General features: G+C 36.8%; 1 protein-coding gene across 13 annotated transcripts in view; it reads right to left on the bottom strand.

The window, feature by feature from the left end:
- Positions 1-20,404, bottom strand: part of NRXN1 (neurexin 1) — a 1,679,151-nt gene that overhangs the window by 128,116 nt on the left and 1,530,631 nt on the right. For 9 of the 13 annotated variants that reach the window (XM_040430258.1, XM_040430259.1, XM_040430261.1 and 6 more), the window contains 2 exons: positions 13,477-13,566; positions 11,933-12,249 (listed from right to left, as the gene is read on the bottom strand). In XM_040430258.1, coding sequence (XP_040286192.1) covers positions 11,933-12,249; positions 13,477-13,566 — 407 coding nt within the window. The remainder of the gene's footprint in view (positions 1-11,932; positions 12,250-13,476; positions 13,567-20,404) is intronic. The other 4 variants (XM_040430265.1, XM_040430266.1, XM_040430270.1 and 1 more) reach the window with 1 other exon arrangement.

Below are 20,404 nucleotides of genomic sequence, written 5' to 3'. Positions count from 1 at the left end.
ATGTTACCGAATCCTATCAACCCCATCTATTGAAAGGGCGATACCTATTTAAAGGCCAAATGCTTTTGGGATTTATACAACATAGTTTCTTAGCATGGAACCTTAATTTTCATTATTTGGAATTCCACTTTTAGGTTACATTTAGGTGGTGGTACATTTATACATAAAATAAATGCACAGATAAAACAATTTCTACATCACTGTACACATTCATTTACAGAATTCAGCAGATGAATTTCCTATTACATAGCGTTATTCCTCTCATTCTCACACCTTCCCTCCTTCCACCTACACCACTCCAGTGTATTTTGCATCTTATATCTGATTGAACTGAAGTGGCCATCCTAGCAATATTTATCAGCTGAACTCATTGTTGTGCATTCCATTCCCTAACAATGCCGGGTATCTATGGCAACCCGATGCTCAAGGAGCTCTAACCCATCTTGCTATTTCGATAACTATTGTGAGTGGGCACCACACTACATGCCAGAACGAAGTGGGACTATGGACAGGATTCCCATGTGGCACCCCAATATGAAACAAAACAATGAGAGTTGGAATGCAGGCAGTTCTGTGTCTCAATAATCCCTTTTGTGAAAGTAACGTTCGTTCTTGTTTTTATTCAAAAATTTTACTGTATAAACATTTACTGTATCTGCTTATCTTATGTTTAGAATGTTAAAAATTGACTCTTAATGAAAAAGTGTCTCTAAATGGATAAGAAGTGAAGAAGTTAAAACATACAGTGCTTGTCAACTCTCCTTGAATGTCTGGGAGGCCACCAGAAAAATAGAAGATCTCTCAGACTTTCATAAAATAGTCAGCAGTTCACTGGGGGGGGGGGGGCGTTTTTTTTTACGGTTTGCAGGCTCTACTGCATACAATTTGCTGCAGAAAAGGTTAAATCATACTTATCTACTCCCATGAAATGCAGGGAAAACTCCTAAAAAAGAGGATATCTACTAGACGTAGAAAGGAAGGGAGTTACTGTAAATAGCGATGAGCGTATTTGGTAAGATTCAATTCTAGTTGTATTCAGGCAAATTGCCTGTCTAATCCAATTCAGGTCTAAATATATTTTACCTAAATCAAAAGTGCTCAGATTGCCTGGAAAAAGTCTCTTGCTCTCTATACTTCCAAATCAAATCACAAAAAAATTGGGTTGAATTTCCAAATTTCAGAATAGATTCACCCATCTCTGGGGTTAAGCCTTACTTTCCAACTCTCTGGGGGCACAAGAAAAAGATGAGATTTCCTGAACTTAGATTGGTTCTGAAGAAGTGCCTGGGACAAGAATTTGCAGCTATAATATACTGTAGGCCCTTTACGGTTGTGTTAAACCAGATTTACTTGCAGATTTCCAGTTAAATTGGTATAGGGGTGAAGGGTCTGCTGGACAGGAAGTTTATAATGAACACTTCACTCTTGACAAATTAGCTGTTGGACAACAAAGAGCCCACTGTGGTCTATGTATGCTCCAGCTGCCAGCACCATGCTATATGTATTATTTTAAATTGGATATATGGAATGAAATGCCCAACAAGTCACAAAATTTCATATGTGAGTTCTCATACCATTAAGTTTCTTTGACAGCAACACACCTTGATATGTAATGCAAACAAATACGCATCCAAGCATAAATGTATCAGAAAAACACAATTGCATTATCCTTGTTGTCCCCGGGGACCATCTAATGAGAGAGACTTTCAAAGCAAACTGAAACTTAAACTGTAATAAATGTGATTAGTCGTTGACATGCATAGTTATCATGCTTTTAACAACTAGAAGCTTGTGCGTCGTGAGTTATTTAAAACAATTTCAGACGCCAATCAATAAAACTCACTTTTAAGAGTAACAAGAATGTGAATTAAGAGGACACTTTTAGCTACCGTATAAGTTAGTGTCAATAAATGAGTCAATTTTATATGCTTGTACTCTTCTTTGAGGTGTGATAAAGTGTTTGATGAGGACAATAAGAAACTAGATGACAACCTCGACACTAGTGGATACAATTACCCCCTTATGTGCTTCTGGTACCATTGCATCAGCACTCATCATTTTCCGTCTTTCCTGCTCGAATTTACTCATACAGAAGTCTCTGAGCTACTTTTCAGCACAGCAGGCAGCAAGCCTTCCCTAATTACCACCATAGAGACCCAGATGCTTTTGTCAGCTTCTCAGGCAAAGGAGAAATAGATTATATGAAGACAAACTAACCCAAGGATTTCAGATAGGCCATAAAATAGAGAAGAAATTGCTCTGATGTCTTTGCCGTTATCAAAACTGTTCTGCTAACTGTAAATGCAACAATAATCTCATGTTTAGGAAATATTTCATCAAAATATTGACATCAATTTAGATTTCTTTAGACTTTTAGGTCAAGTCCACACATGAGCAAGCCACAACACTTTGGGATAAAATTGTCTTTGACAATCCTTTCTTGTGATATAGAGATTATGCTAGGTTCACGTCACATTTGGGCATTGCACTTGTTTGAAACTGTCCACTAAACGTATGTCTCAGTGGAATACAATTGCATTTGCAGTTGCATAAGTTGGTGATTGATTTTAAAAAAATGTATAGCTTTATTGGAAGGCATATTCTACAATTGTGATAATGATAAAAATATGCTGGCCAACATCTGCTAGAAGGACAAAATGGCAAATGAAAGTCTATAGCAGTGGTGGCGAACCTATGGCACAGGTGCCAAAGGGGGAACTCATAGCCCTCTCTGTGGGCACCCATGCACTGGAAAAAGTCTAAGGCATACCAATATGCCTTAGACTTTTCCTGCCTTTAATCAGTACAGTGCACACTATAAACGGCACAGGCAGCACACTTAATGTAGGCAGATAAATGATAAAGTACATGGAAGATATACTATATTGGTATTCAGGTTAAATTGCTGTGTTGGCACTTTGCGATAATAAGTGGGTTTTGTGTTGCACTTTGGCCACTCGGTCTCTAAACGGTTCGCCACCACTGGTCTATAGGAACCCTAAATGTATACATTAGGCGATATATGCTCTAGACATGGCTGCTGCAGGGAACGCATTTGTCCAGCTTTAGCGTTCTCTCATTATAAAAACTGATTGTTGACCTGACTTAAAGAGTTTGGTCCATCTGGGACATTGGTTGCATATTACTAGGATATGCTGGGGTACAGGTACCACCTCTGGGACTCACTCCTATATCAAGATTGGGGCCCCGAATGTGAAGAAGAGCCCACTGCGTATGTGCAGTGTGCTCTCTATTCATCACCATGGGAGTTCTAAAAATAGCTGGGTGTACATGCTTGTCTTTTTTTGGAAGTCCCATAGTAGAGAATGGAGAATTCACCGTGCATGCATATCCATCTCTCCTTTCACCACTATGGGACTGCCCTAAACAGCCAAGCTGGTCCTGAGCTATTTTTACTTTCATAGAGGTGAACAGAGGGTGGTTGCGCATGTACGGCTGCTTTCCGTTCACTTCAGGGGCCCCTTTCTAGGGACAGGAGCAGATCCTGAAGGTGGGACCACACCTGACTGACATTGATGGCTTATTCTAGTGATAGGCTATCAACATCCCAAATGAGACAACCCCTTTAAAATTAAAAAGTAGCTGTTAAAAAACAAAATAAACATAAAATTGCCTAAAAATTGCGTTTATCGGCAGTCATATTCTCAGGATCAACCATCTGGGTCCTAGACGTTTTAACAATTAAAAGTAAAGTGACAGAAAACTCCATAGTGGTTTAAGCCACAAATTCCTAAAATCTACACCAATTTTACTCTTACTGAGGATAATGGGAAAAAATTCCTCAAAGTGGCAACAATTAGAATGAACTTCAATTGCTTAAAAAATATCTCAATTTCCCAATGGTTCATCAATTCCCTAACAGTAGGTGGAAAAAAAACAATAGCAGCCAAACTACAGCACAACCAAACTATGGAAAGATTTCCCCATCTGATCACGTTGTGTGATCCTGTTCCAGGTATTTATAATGCCATTGATTTTTTTTTTTCCAGTGGTTAGAATTTTTATATTTAATTAAATATTTAGTAAAGCTTCTGTATAGAAGAGAACAATGTTGTTGGTTCAGTATGAGGCAGAATCTGAATATTTAAAATAATTGTAATGTATTTGGGCCACACTACTGATATCTGTAGTCTGTGAAAACGCCTTTGAGATTGCAACCATTAGAAGAGTCATGAATCTGAGTGACAGCCGGCACCAAGCTAAACAGCTATCTAGTGTAAAAAGGAACAGAGAACCATTTACAAATGTTGTTTTTTTCCTATTAAAACCTGTGTGTACTTTAATGCTGTTCTGTTCCCGAGTTCCTCCGTGTTTATACTTCATGTTACAACCGTGTAAACAATTCTTTTTATATCTCTCAAAGGATGGAGAGAAGGTGGATGATTCTCGGTATTGAGAAATTTGTTTTTTATGATAATATAGTGATATTTTTTAAAGCTGAATTAAAATTCATTGACAAATCATTTTTTACTTTAACTTGTGTCCTTTGAGGGGGATGTTAGAGAAGTGCTTAATATACTATACCAGTTACATTTTTTTAATTTTTTTTTAAAGATCAGTTATGTATATTCTTATAAATCTCTTGCATGATTTCCAATCAGAAATGAAAACATTGGATAATTTCATTCTCATTGTCATAGCTACAAACAAGGGCATATCAATTAATCTATCCATCAATGTTAAAGGGGTTTTCTGGGTGTTTGGTATTGATATCTTTTAGGTCATCAATATCAGATTGGTAGGGATAAGATACTTTGTAGGGGTCCAACACTTGGTATCCCTGCCAATCAACTGTTTTAGGAGGCTGTAGTGCTTTAATGAGTGCTGCAGCCTCCTTGCAAGCAACCAAACTCAGTGCCGTCCAATTGTTAGCAGTCGTGCTTGGTATTAGAGATCATTGGAATGGGACTAAGCTCTGTCTAGGCCATGTGACAATTGAATATGATTTCACTGGCCTAGGAAACGGCCATGGCCTCAACAGAGCACCACGGCCTCTTCAATCAATTGAATGGCAGAGATGCTGGGAGTCGCATCCCTGCTTATCTGATATTAATAACCTATCATGAGTATAGGCCATTGATATCAAAATCTCGGACACCCCTTTTAAGACTTTTATTCTTCTAATCTGGAAAGCTAAGCATCATGGGATGATAATGATATGTGTTAGAGAGAAAATCTCAGCACTCGGAAAACCATTGGCTACTAAAATAAGGGAACCTCTTCCATTCCCACTGAGATGACCTTGGTGGGGAAAAGTTGTATGGAGTGGTGGAGACCTATGTTCATGGCCACTTTATACAACTCTATCTGGTTATCATGGGGAGACTTGATGAATGTCCCAGGAGTTGAACTCCTATGATCTAGAAATCATCCTAAATGATAATTCTTAATGGCAAAAATATTAATTTAAGGACATCTAGTGTTAAGCGTTGTGAGCTTCAGATCATAGATCCGCAAGACTTTGTTGAATAACATTGATTTTTCAACTTGAAAACAATTTTAAAACTGAGGTCCGAAGTTGTCTTTGGTACCCAGATACCAGTAGGTACCGAAGCTGACTTCAGATCCCAGTTTTAAAATTGTATTTAATATTAAAAATCGAAGTCTGAAGTTATTCACTGAAGTCTCGCAAAACTTTGGAGATAATGAATTTCACTTTGTCGGAGCCCAAACTATTGAATGCTGTACGGGGATGGATCTCCGTACAGGATTCAAAATATGTTTTGACCGAGGCGAATTCAGATCTATGATCCGAAGCTCAGATCACTCAACATTATGGACATTCTTGGATTTTATGAGACTGTTTTATTTGGGAAATCTTGATAAAGATGTTGCTGAGATTTTCTATAGTCATAACATATTTTATATGATATTTGTACTGCGAAGGCCACAACAGTCATTTCATGACATGTACAAGCTGGTGTAACTGTTACAGGATTTATTGAAATGGCTCACAGTGATATGGTCAGTGGCTGACAAGATCATGTATCTGGAATTTTGCAAGCAATCACTAAGACAACAAACTAGAGGTATTAAATAAAGACTAATTAAATGTCCTTGAGGTGATATAGTAACAATAGGATACTTTTTATTTGCCCATACCCCATGGCATTTTGAGACAGACGGGAAAGGGTAGATGGAGAGTGCTCTTGATTGAAGACCAGAATGTTTCTTAATAATTTATAGGTTATCTGCACATGTGAAGAAACGATTAGCACATTTCTGAAAATTTGTAATTTGTTTTCATCTTGCGTGCACTCTGTCCTGACCCCCCCCCCCCAATTGAATCACTCACTATAGAATCCAAATTTTTGGTAAAATTCTGATAGAGTTTAAAATCTAAATATTCACTAATATAGAGATTACTACTGTAACAGTAAAAAGATTTCAAAATAGTATTATAATTACAACAGATAAGGATTTTTCATGTTGTCATTATAACACATGGTATACTGTAGTGTATAAATCTACTAAGCTCTCATTGCCTGAACATAATGTGATTTAATGACCTTTATTATTATAAATTTTATTCCTCTTTGTAGTAGTAATATTAGTAGAATGTGTATAGGCCCAATGAAGCATAAAATTTACATTCTGATTTTACAAATAATACAAACTAATGAAACATATAATAAAAAAACAACAATGAATGTGGAAAAATGGTATGCTGCATTACAAAAAATACAAACATAAATAGCTACATGAGAGGCATACCAGGCATAATTTCTATAACTTTTTATTCTTTGTAATATCGCCTTTTATTTCCTATCATTAACATAGCAATAAATGTTTTTAGCAAAAATTATTCAGGGGACCTACCTTATATTGTATTCTTCTTGCTATAAAGAAAAAAGTGATATGGCTACATAAAGTATACAAATGAATATAACCAATTAAATGTTGTGAAAGAACATAGGCAAAGATGTGAGCAATTATTATTATTGCAGCTTGTGCAATCAGTTTTCGGAATAGCTTCATTTTTATGGCTACTACACTCCTGTATTTTTTATGGAAATGGCAATATTTAATGAGATCAGAAATATTTACTGTATATTGTTATAGATGAATTGACTATTAAGAAACATTCAATGGCTTAAAAGAAAAAAATAAATAAATTGAGCTTGTTGCATAGAAATGTATGCACTTGTGGAAGCTGAAAAAACATAAAATGTAAAATGAAGAGCTGAAAATATATCAGCTGTGAATATTTACATATGAAGGGAAAAGTTAATGCTAACACTTCAATTTGAAAAGGAGGAAGCTATATATTATAGTTATACATGTGAGTATTGAATTCATTAGCACAAAGGTACAAAGCATGGATAGATAGATAGATAGATAGATAGATAGATAGATAGATAGATAGATTCATTCATAAATGGGTCATTGGCTACATTATCATAGATGAGAGCAAAATATCAAACTGTCCATATATTATATAGATGAGCATTCATTTAAATGGCAACATCTAATGATAAGGTAGAATGGATTAGCCATTGTCATTTGCCCAAAGCAAAATCAAGCATTTGCTGGGTTCTCAGAGCTGGATTTCCTATGGAAATTCTCATATTAAAGGCTATCATGTGAAGAGACAAACCCTTTAATGCCCTTATAGTAAAAAAAGGTGAAACCTATATAGACAACCAATATGTGGTGATTACATATCATGAAATTTTACTTCTATCGCATCGCAGTCTATGCAAAACTTTTAACTAGGTGAAAATGAAGCCTAGTTGGGAGCTGTCATCTCACCTACATACCTCAATCTGGTACAATCATGACAGCATTACTTTGTCATGTATCCATTACATTATAACTACTCATAGGTGACATGAATAATGTAAATTATTTTGTGACAATGACACTCATCAACAGGTGGGATTTATTAAGCGGGCAAGTTTATATTCAGTTCTTTAACTTGATATGTTGGAAGAAGAAAAATGACAAGTAGGTGGCTTTGATAAGGCTACTGAATGTTTAGAAGCATCTCCAAAACGACAAGTCTTGTGGGGTCTTTGGTAGGCATAGATTAGAAACTACCAAAAGTGGTCAAAAGCTCAAAAACAGCAACATTGTTGCATGTGTTGAGAAGACAGCTCTGCTCCAATCCCACAGAAGAGCGATTGTAGCACAAATAACATAAAAAGTTAGGGTACAGCAACATGGTCAGGTTTCCTGGTGCTGTTTTGGAAGCCAAAATCAGGATTGGATCATAAATGGAAAGAAAGTATAAAAGACAGACAAAACTAAAAAAAAATTAAGTCACCTCTGATTTTAGCTTCCAAAACTAGATGCAGAAACCTGACCGTATGGCCATACTCTTAATGCTGGCCAAGACAGAAAGTTCTCAGACCATACAGTGCATTGTAGCTTGCTGCAAATTGTGCTACATAGTTGCAGATCGGCCAGATTAGCCAATGAGATCCTAGCTGATTCATGGGCCATGTTAACAATTTATGACACTGAGTGACTCTCGGGTGACTCATGTTTGGCCCTCAGTGAGGGATGAATTCAAGGCACTGATTCCGTCCCCAGCATAACAATCAATGAGCTGTTCTATATGCTGAGAACTCTACCTAAACATAAACATAAAATAAGATATTTTCTGGAATCTCCTCTGTTATGAATATATCTGGGTGTATTTTTTAATATGTGTGTATTCGTGAGAAAGTGTTCAGCCACAAATACACTGTATACACAAGGCATTTATCAAAGACCAGCACTTTATAACGATCTATGATATCCCCTGCACCTCCATAGGATGCTCTTCATTTATGGTGAGGCATAGACCTTGTCATAAAATAAGTGCATTCTCAGGTAGATTTTGCACCTAGATTGAAATCTATCAAGCTCCCAGCTGGAGTACATTTTAGTTATCAGTTACAGCAGGAAACTGGCATAAATGGTAATGAATTTGCTGATGTGGATGACTCCACCTCTGCGACGCCTCCACTCTGCCTTCTCCATGCCCCATGGATGAGGTTGGCATAGAAATGCAGCCTGCACCTAAGTTTAGGTGCATAGGAGTTCAAAATGTGAAAACCAGAGGGTTGCACTGTTTTCGCATCACTTTCTGGCATAGGGAGCCATAATAAATGACCCCCAATGGATTTTCATGTATGTTCCAACCACTTAACCTAATCCTGGCTTTGTTGTATTGTTGATCACCACTGACCTACAATATGCGACTAGACAGAACAGGTAGTTAAATAAAAGGCTAAATATTAGAAAGACTTTTTAGAAAATAAGATGTCATGCAAAAAATTGCAGACACTTTTAACCTAATTTAATTGAATGAGTGCATTATTGTAAAACAGGAAATATACTGTATATAGGTCACCTGATATAGTCAAACCTCCTGACTTCAAAGTGAAATTGGTTGTAAGTGACTGTATTGTGCATTTTCAGACACAAGCCTTTATTGTGTTTGGGTTGGAGGGCAAAAAACCAAGGCTGTCGTGAGAATATTTTGATGAATCTTCTTCAAAGTCACTGCTTCAATATAAACAGAAATACATCCTTCACCCATATTTTGCCCTCCAGAATTACCAATCATGCTCTGCAGTTTAAAGTGAAGCCAATTTTATCCTGCTTGGCCAAAAATGTGTTTCCATTGTTCCAAAGCATTCAATCACCCCGGGGTCTTTTTAAGTGGGCTATTTTTAAGTGGATGTTTTATCAGTAAAAGCTTGCTTAGATTGAGGAAAACTGAAAATATGGTAGGATTCTTATTTTTTTTTTCTTTGTTAGTAAAACATTAATTCTTTGCATATCATTTATAGAAACAGCATGTAATAAATGATGGCTAAGCAAGCTTCAGATGTAGCCCTGGATCTGCCCTTTAATTTTATCTCATAGAACTGGGTCACTAATGAATTCAAGGAACAGAGTAAAAGACGTTATTCAAGCAAACAACTGAACACATTGCATGTTTCTAGGAACAAATGCTTAGCTGAACTAATGACCGTTAATATGCCTTTAAGTAAAAAAGACAATAAATATAAAGACTGATTTGACTTGCTTTGGTAGATGGGGAAGAACATGAAACAAAAACATGTGCAAGTTCATAGTACAAAATCTCAACAGAAAAATAGCAACATATATGATTACAATATATAAAATGCAAGAACATAGTAAATAATGAAAAGGAAGAAGTACGAAGGAGTATTGGACCAAAAGCTCACCAAATTTGTTCTGCACTGGATTCCAGGTGTAAACCAAACTGAGAAACTGGAGTATACTGGATAGGTTATCATGTTACACACATTTATGTATTTTCTATAAAAGATCCAGTATATACAAATACACAAGTGCAAATATGTAGCTTCAGACAATGGTGTCTAACATATAGTACTATACTATCAAATGCAGGTGTCTCTAGTTTGTAAAGCCAAATCGGTCATCTGTTTCTTTTGACCTTCTGATAATTCAGTGACTATAACCACAAGATATACAGTATATCATATGGTAGATTTTAAGTTCTTTATAGTAATAGTTTTTTCATCCTTTTGGTTATTGTTATATACCACAAAAAAAATTGTTTTCAGCTTGAGTGTCTCCAATTGTTGTGAAGACATTACTCTTATGGTGGCCATACACATTAGTCTAAGGTTAATAAAAAACATATTATTTCAGCCAAATGAATATTCATCAGTTGCAATTTACCAATGAACGAACGCTTTAACCGAAGGATGACAGACCATTATCGTCTAAAAAGAAATTGTCTGAAAGATTTTTTGTTCAAATAAAGATCATTTGTGGACAAAAAATATTTTTCTGAAAGAATGTTCCCAGAGAGATCTTTTGTCCATCGCCTGGTTTCATTGAACATGTATGGCCAGTTTGAACAACTATAACAGCCAATATGGACTAAAATGTGTATGACTATGTCTGCAAAATGAACCTTCATCAGATGTTTGTTTGCTGTTCAATTATCAATCAAATTCTTTCCAATATGTATGGCCGCCATTAGCCCATGGGGCAATATTCAACTCCCTTTTTTGCAAATTCTGCAGTTGTATAGATTGTTAAGAGAGGTGTCTTGCAAAGTGGATGGGACTAACCAGTTACTTTGGGTTCCTTTATCTATGAGCCCCATAGTAACTCATAGGCTCTATGGCATATACAATCTAGCCCTAAAAACAGGTTGCAGGTACCTATAATACATGTTTATTACAGACTTGTGCTTATAACATTTTATAACTGGATGGAGCCAAAAGGGCAGCAGGAAAAGACACTCAATAGGGTATAAAGATTTGTTGTTGCAGCAGTATATTGGTGAAAACTAAAGACTTTTATAAATGGTTACCTGAACAAATGGGTATTTAATTATAGAGTATTACTCAATGGGGCAGATTTACTATTGAAAATGTGCAAGGTTTTGGTGCACTTTCCACTAAACTACTGGTGTGTATACTTTGCACAATTTTCTAAGCTTTTTTCTACCTTGTCTAAGGGGACATAACTTCACAAGAAAGGGGTATGGCTTCACAACAAAGGAGCATGGACAAATTTTTAGAATACGGACAGAATCTGGTGCAAGAGTTACGATACTCCAATTTTATAAAGGTCATTGTGCCACAATAGTAAATATGTCTAATATTAAGACTGTGATTTGTATTTTTAGAAAAGTATAACACTATTAGTAAATCTGCCCCAATGTGTGCAGCAATATTTCATACAAAGGAACTCAAAATTGGATGAAGCAAATAACCATGGTTACTAAGATTAATTGCTTAATATAGCAATGCTAAGATGGTAACTCTTCTCACAGCAGCATTTTAACATATGGTATATTTAGTTAATTGTCTTTAATGATTTTTGTATTTTGTAATTTTTCATGGTTTTAAAAATATTTAGGCTCCCAATATAAATCATATAAAAAAGAAGATAAAAAAGCAGGGTTACTAACCTGACCAACCGGCTCTCTTGTCGGTACTTTTGTTCTTCTAGTACTGGTGGCCAATGTGGTAGTGGTCTCCATAATGGAAGTGGACATTTCTGACTGCATGGCTGTAGCAGTTGATTCTGTAGTCATGGATGAAGGCACATCACCAACAAGCCTCACATTTCCCTCAATCACGATATTGGCATCATTTTCAGCCGCCATATTCAGAACCTTTAAGCCGTTATAGTAGAGGCCACTAAGCTGGCCTTGAAAAGGATGTCCCCGCTCTTTCCCACCGATTTTAATTGTTGCCTGGCTATTGAAGATTGTGAGCTGCCGTCCTGCAAAAAGAATATTACATACATACGAAAATGTTGACTTTGAGCTCTATATTTTCGAAAAGATGAGTAACAATTTTTTATGAAATGTATGATGAATGCAATAAATTATAAGATAAAGAATTAGCTTATAATTAATTGCTTAAATGAGGTGTTTGTGAAATGTCCGCCTAACAATAAGGTTTAATTGCATGATGGAGTTTGATGCTAAAGGCCAATCAAAGGTTTGCACAGTTTTTATTATATTCAATTATTTTATATTGTTTATGTTTAAAATATGAATTTCAATGTAATAAAATACTACTAAATAAAAAGGAGAATTATGACTCCATAATGTTATTAAAAAAATAAATAAATGAAAAAGAATATATGATAATTTTCCATGGAATGCAATTAGCATTCCACGTTTAGTGTTTGCCACTATTATATTTAATTTTCTTTGCTTCACCACAAGTTAAACAAGAAATGCATCATCATGCATCCAAGGTAGAGTGTAAAATAGCTCTGATTGGCATTTAGCAAGACTGACAATTAAAAAGGAGTTTTTAAAATAAAAGCGACTTCAGTAATGATACACATACCGATGGTGAGATTATGGCACAATTTTATTACACAAAAAAAGTCCTTAAAATATTGGCAGCATTATGAAATCACAAATACATTTTAAGCAGATTGTTCTCTGCATATGATTAGCATGCACACATTTTTAAGTTCTGTTTTAATTATGGCTTGTTCAAAAAAAATCTTTGAAAGGATGCAAATGTTAAAGGGACTTCACTTTGATTGGCAATTCATCTTGCCCACTAGTTAGATTTCCTGTAGTTTAAACCAAGATATTTTGTTCACGGCAGCAAGAAAGGTAAAGAAATCTGCACATATTTTAGTTAATAATTTAGATGTGGGAACAGGAAAAATAGTCTATAAATAATTTAGAATGTTTGGTTAACGTTATCTATGAGTGTCTTCATAGATTGAGTTAGTAGATTATATTTACAGTCCCTTTAACCTTAAGTTAACAGGGTACGATTATTAAACATCTGAGTTCTAAACAGGTCAGAAAATTATTATACATTGTATGCAAGATACCACTATCTAGATTTTACTGTTTTAAAAGTTTTTTTATTTAGTTTTACTGAAAATTTATTTTAAGGTTTATTAGCGTTACAATAAAACACTATTTGGTTATGTTCAAATTATTTTTATTTGAAGTTTTAATCAATGTTTTTTTACCTTTGTCGAGTAGCCAATCATCAACTACTCGACCAAGTCGATATGGAATTCGCTGTCTAGCAATCGCCAGGCGTTCGTTATCATTGTTTCCTTTAAAGTTTAAAGAGACATTTCATTGGTTAAAATCTGTAAGGTCAAAGGTTAAAAGTTAATACTTAAAGCTTGAGCTATACAGTTGCCACATGACTTTTTGAAATTTGGATTTTTAAAAAAATGGTACCTAGAACATATCATGGTTCAGTCATTCATTTATTTTATTTTAGCAAACAAAATTATTCCTATGTTAATTGAAAATTAGAAATCTGCACTTGATCTAGGTTATTAAAATTATGTTATAGACAGACCCAAAAAACATATTTAAGCAGCATAGAATGGCTTTACATGAAAGAAATCTGTTTTTTGGTATTTGTTATTAGCTAGTTAAACATATTCATATGTAACATATCTAATTTAGCACGATACATCCAACCTCTTAATCCAAGTTATCCATTTAAAAAGGCTATGAATCAGAATACCATTGTGGATGTTATTACCAATGCATCCATGTAAAAATTGACTAAAATAATTTTGTCATTGAAGAAAAGAATTCTCATCCACAAGATTCAAAAAATCACATGGTACAAATGCATTGCAAGTAAAATAGTAATATTAGAATTCAGTTAGCATGGAAAAGGGATTGACAAAAGTTATTTCAGCCATATTAAGTTATTAATCAAACTCAAGCCAGTTTCATCCTAATTAAGTTTTCATTACAGGTATACAAATTATTCTTCAGATTGCCATCTGAAATCCTAAAGTGTTTCAACTGAGAATTTAGAAGTCATTGTGATAAGCATTAGCAAAGATAAATGTGAGAAACAAAACAGGAAATTTAAAATAAATCTTATAAAAACATTCAAATTTGCATCTCTTTATTTGCTAGGCGCCATTTGGGTAACACAACAGCCTAATTCATCTTCTGACATTCTCAAAAGCCATGTTTACTTTTGTAGAACATTGGTCTATCTGATTTGAACAGTTAATCTTAAGGTTAAAAGTTATTTCTAACTCCAGTATAGAGGCATAAATCTAGGGTGTGAATAGGTACACGTTGCACCCAGGACCCAGAAACCTCTCTGCGTCATAAAAATATTATTTATGCCATATAACATTTGGTAGGACTAGGACTGCATTAGGCCTGGAGCTTCAAGTTAAGCTAACTTCTCCAGTCAATTAATCAAATCAAGATCAATATACCAAACCATCAATGTAACTTTTCAAAATCTACTTGGGAACTTTCACATTTCTATTAAAAGACTGGGGAGACACAAAAAATCTTAAAGGGCTATTCCCATCTCAGACATTGATGGCATGTTGCTAAAATAGATAGAACAGATAGGTGCAGGACCCACTTCTATATCCAGAACTGGGCCCCTGAAGTCAAGGAGAGCAATCAGTGCATGAGCGGCTTGCTCTACATTTACTGCTATGAGTGTTTTGAAAATAGCAGCTTAAGCATGCTTGGCTGTTTTTCGAAGTCACGTAGAGGTGAATTAAGAGCACATGACACATGCATAGTCATCTCTTCATTCACTACTATGTAATAGCCAGAAATAGTCAAGCCAGCTGTCTGGTAAAAGGAGAGTGGTCGCGCATGAGTTCCCTTCAGAATTCCGGTTCTGGAGATAGGGTTGGGTCCCATACTTGGAAACCACATCTATCTGACAATGATGACATATCCTAGAGATATACTATCAATGTTTGTAATGGGAATAGCCCTTTAATCTTAAATTATATAACATTTATGTAAACTAGGCACTACAGATATGCATTTGTGCCTTCTAAATGCAATAATGATCAAGCACAAATTACTAGTCAGGAAAGACTATCTTAGCACTTTAAAGACGAAGGGGATAATGTTATTGGTGAAGGGCATTGCTTTCCTTCCATACTTTATAGTTTATTCTCTTTTAATTAAATCCTTGCATGGAGGATAACTTTGAAACACTTCTGAAAGAGGTATGCCCAACATGCACTTTATACTGTAAGGTTACAGAATTGGCCTTTATGTTGCCAATCATGATATTAGATGCAGTTCTTACAGTGAAGCTTGGAGGGAAAAAAATAAAAACTCACAAGCATCAGTCAGTTAAGTTACATGTTTATAAGATAATAATAGAAAAATGAAAATGTGTCTTATGAGCCCATACTTTAACAATGAAACGAAGGGAGACAGCTATAAAGTGCTTTGAAGAAAGGTCAAATACTCATTAAAGGTTATCAATCCGGAATAATTTTATAAAGTGTGTGATTGTTCTAGGGCTTAAGGAAAAAGATGTTTGAAATTTTAATATTTAAATATCTACACAAATCATGGGAATCATTTTTAAAAGTAAAACTAAACTTTAAAGTTAATGTCCACCCTTGGACACCAGTTTACTTGGTTTATTTTATCTTAATTCAGAATTCAGGGCTTATTTATTTCTAAAATTACTCAAATGTCTGTAAATGAGTTTGTGATTTCCACCCAAAATTAAATTTCAGTGTATATTAGTACAGTAAATCATAATTTAGAGTGATGAACAAAATCAGATGTTGTCATGTTTTATATACTTTTGTAGAGTAGCTTTTTGAGAAACTGTCCCTCAATTAACCATAACAAAGTGTCTTATTCGTACTTTTAGTTTGTTGGTTCATTGCTTAAATCCCTCTAATATTGTATTTCTTCCATCAGATTGATTAGTGACTCAAAAGGTCAACAAAATTAGTAGACATAATGTAACAATCAAGTGCCATTTAAAGGGGTTTTCCAGGACTTTTATATTCATGTGCAACAGAAACAGTGGTGCAATAAATAGCATCATCCACTATATAATGGTAGGAGCTGCGTAATTCTGATGCCTATTTCCAGATTTGAGGCTATTTAAACATAGCTGATTGGTGGGTTTCCGACTCTAGAATGATAGTCATAACTAGATATGAGTAAGTCAACTCTAATTTTCAGAATGTCAACCTAAGTTCAGCAGAAAGTTGTGATTCTAAGTAATCTGAATTTTGTGTGATTTGGTCCTACCAGACCTGAATAAAAGATTAAGACAATCGTTCATCTCTAATAATAGAGATAAACGTCCTGGACATGATCTTTTTAAGGAGACACAGGTTTGTTCAGTGTTACTGGAATGTGCCTATAATAGTGCCTAGTAGGGATGAAAGAATTGATTCTAACATGTTGATTTATCTCATCAATAAGAGTGAGGGGCTGTCACCACAGGTAAAGAAATGCCCAACTGCAGACAGGGTCTAACATCTTGCTTAGCCCTGCCCCACTGATCCTAATAGCGGAGTAAGTTCAGGAGCAGCAACTCTTTATGTGCAACTACCCAATTGCCCAGCCAACCTGCTCAATGCAAAGCAGCCTAAGAAATACTGTACAAATGATTCAACAGTTGGGTATAGCAAAAAAGACAAAAAGCAACAGAACAATATTAAAAGAAACAAAATGGTACATTACATTAAAGATACAAAGTGAACAGTTCATGCCAGTACTTTACTATTTTAAGTTAATACAAGATACATTTTCTGATAAAACATGGTACAAATAGGAATATACTATAAATGTATTTTCAATATTAATTTCCTGTACACTATTGTATTATTAAAAAATCTAAATTCACTTAGCAATGAGTTAATCCAATTATTTTCACCATTTACAATCCATCAGGTCATAATTACTATCTAGTTAGTATGTTTAACATTCCTTTGAGAGAGTTCAAGATAATCTGATTTTGCTATTATTCACATCAGTGGATAGTTTTTAGTGTTGAGCGAGCACCAAAGTGCTCGGGTGCTCTGGCCGAACACATCTACCGAGCACCCGAGTATAATGGAAGTCAATGGGAGAACCCGAGTATTAAACCAGGCTTTGAAGAGGGGAGTGCGCCTGGTTCATAGAAAAAGGTCAGAAATTGATGGAAACACCACCAAAATGGTTCGTGAACAGCATGGGGAGGATGTTTTGATGCATCTTGGACTCCCAGGTCGCTGCTGGGAATGATGTTGTCCGAGTAGTAAGCCACTTTTACAGACTGTGAATAATACACACCAAACTGAAGATAAAATCAATTTTGAAGAAAAATTGTTAGGAAACATTCTTTCCTGTATATTTACTTGTATATAAAGTGCAAGTGCTGCCCAAAAAAACAAGGAAGAGGCACTCCGATACAATCTGTATATCACATAAAGGAGGACCTCGTTCACATTGTGATACAATTGTTCAGGTAGTGGGACTCCTACACTCATAAAGCCTATGCACTAAATGAAAGAGCTGCCAAAAATTACAAGGAACCGACACTCCAATATACTCTTTGTTAAACATAAAGGAGGGCATTATACACAGCCTTGAAAAAGTATGATTGATGGCCTGCTGGTGACCCTCAAAAACATTTGGAGCAAGGGCCTGCTGATCTGACCATCTAAAACTATATGGGTGAGGGCCTGCTGCCGCTTTAGTGACTCAAGAAAACCTGGGGCCAATCGCACGTGCCCGTGACGGCGACATTACATTCGGATGTCTGGCCTATCAACTTTCGATGGTATTGTCAGCGCAAACCATGGTGACTATGAGTAACAGCAAATCAGTGTTAGATTCCAGAGAGGGAGCCTGAGAAATGGCTACTGCGACCATATCCAAGCAAGGCATCATGCGCCCAGGTGAGATGACCATTTAAAAGATTTTAGGTGCGGGCCTGCAGGTGAGCTGACCCTGTAAAAAATTATATGCAAGGGCCTGCTAGTGAGCTGACACTCTAAAAAATTATATGCGAGGGCCTTCAGGTGAGCTAACCCTTTAAAAGATTGTAGGTGAAGGCCTGCTGGTGAGCTGACCCTCTAAAGAATAAATATGCAATGGCGGCTGGTGAGCTGACCCTCTAAAAAATTATATGCGAGGGCCTGCTGGTGAGCTGACCCTGTAAAACATTGTAGGTGAGGGCCTTCTGGTGAGCTGACGATGTAAAACATTATATGCGAGGTCCTGCTGGTGAGCTGACCCTCTAAAAAATTATATGCGAGGGCCTGCTGGTGAGCTGACCCTGTATAACATTGAAGTTGAGGGCCTACTGGTGAGCTGACCCTCTAAAAAATAATATACAAGGGCCTCAAGCTGAGCTGACCCTATAAAACATTATATGCGAAAGGCATATATGCGAGGGCATTATATGCGACAAATAAGCATGTTGATATGATAGTAGAGGAGAAGGAGGATGGGTAAAGGAAGATTCAACCATATACCCTTGTTTGTGTTGAAAAGGGTGCATGGGAATACAGTGTATTCAGTACATTATAAAGAACACATTTAAAGTGCCTTTATGTTCATCAGCTTTCCTCTGGTGGAGTTGAGAAGTCATGGTCAATCCAGGCCTTGTTAATTTTTATAAGAGTCAACCTGTCAGTATTTTTAGTTGACAGGCGAATACACTTATCTGTTATAATGCCACCAGCAGCACTAAATACCCGCTCAGACAAAAGTCTGGCGGCAGGGCAGGCCAGCACCTCCAAGGTGTAGAGCGCCAGTTCGTGCCACGTGTCCAGCTTGGACACCCAGTAGTTGTAAGGCACTGATGGATCATTGAGGACGCTGACACGGTCTGCTATGTACTCCTTCACCATCTTCCAAAATGTTTCCCTCCTTGTGACAGTAGGCCGCGCATCAGGGTGAGGGTGCTGACAGGGTGTCATAAAACTGTCCCAGGCTTTGGAGAGTGTTGCCCTGCCTCTGTTGGAAATTCTGTGTGTTCCCCTCGTCTCTGCTCCTCGGTTGCCCAAGGAACTACGGACTCTGCCGCCAGCGTTGTCAGATGAAAAATTTTGGAGCAATTTTTTCAACAAGGATCTTCTGGTATTGCACCGTTTTGCTTGTTCTCTCCACCAGAGGAATGAAAGATGAGAAGTTCTCTTTGTAGCGAGGAGGTCGAGAAGAGTAAACAGACAATAATATGTGTTGTCTAAAATGCAGCCATGTGTGCCAGAGTACCAACAGGCAAGACTTCTCTGTCGTCATCAGGAGGATCACTCTCAATTTACTCATCCACTTCTTACTCTTTTGCTCCCCCCCATGCTGAACATATGGAATTACACTTCCATGAGTACTACCCTCTGTAGCGGAGGCAACCGTCTCCTGCTCCTCCTCATCCTCCTCTTCTTCCTCATCCAATTCGCGCTGAGAAGACGAATTGAGGGTTGTCTGGCTATAACCCTGTGTAATGTCTTCCCACATTTCCCCCTCTTCCACATGCAAAGCGTCGTCCTTAATTGTGAGCAGCAAACATTTTAGTAGACACAGAAGTGGGATGGATACACTGATAATATCGGCATCGCTGCTCACCATCTATGTTGATTCCTCAAAGTTTTTTAAAACCTCACAGAGGTCAGACATCCATGCCCACTCCTCGCTTGTGAATAGCAGAAGCTGACTGGAAAGGCGATGACCATGTTGTAGCTAGTATTCCACTACTGCCCTCTGCTGCTCACAAAGCCTGTCCAACATGTGGAACGTCGAGTTTCATCGCATGCTCACATCGAACAACAGCTGATGAGCTGGCAATTTCAAGTGCTGCTGTAGCGTTAACAGGCCGGCGGAAGCTGTCGATGACTTGCTGAAATGTGCACACACGCGGCGCACCTTCACCAGTAGCTCAGGCAAATTGGGGTAGGTTTTGAGAAACCGCTGAACAACTAAGTTTAAGACGTGGGCTAGGCATGGGATGTGTGTGAGCTTGCCGAGCTCCAAAGCCACCACCAAGTTACGACCATTATCAGACCCAACCATGCCTGGTTCGAGGTTCAGTGGCGAGAGTCACAGCTCAGTCTGGTCTCTTATCCCCTGCCATAGCTCTGCGGCGGTGTGCTGTTTCTCCCTTAAGCATATCAGCTTCAGCTCGGCCTGTTGCCG

Source organism: Bufo bufo, chromosome 4, assembly GCF_905171765.1.
Source record: "Bufo bufo chromosome 4, aBufBuf1.1, whole genome shotgun sequence".
Taxonomy (NCBI): domain Eukaryota; kingdom Metazoa; phylum Chordata; class Amphibia; order Anura; family Bufonidae; genus Bufo; species Bufo bufo.
Note: the sequence above shows the minus strand (reverse complement) of the source record. Positions and strands in the feature narration are given on the sequence as shown.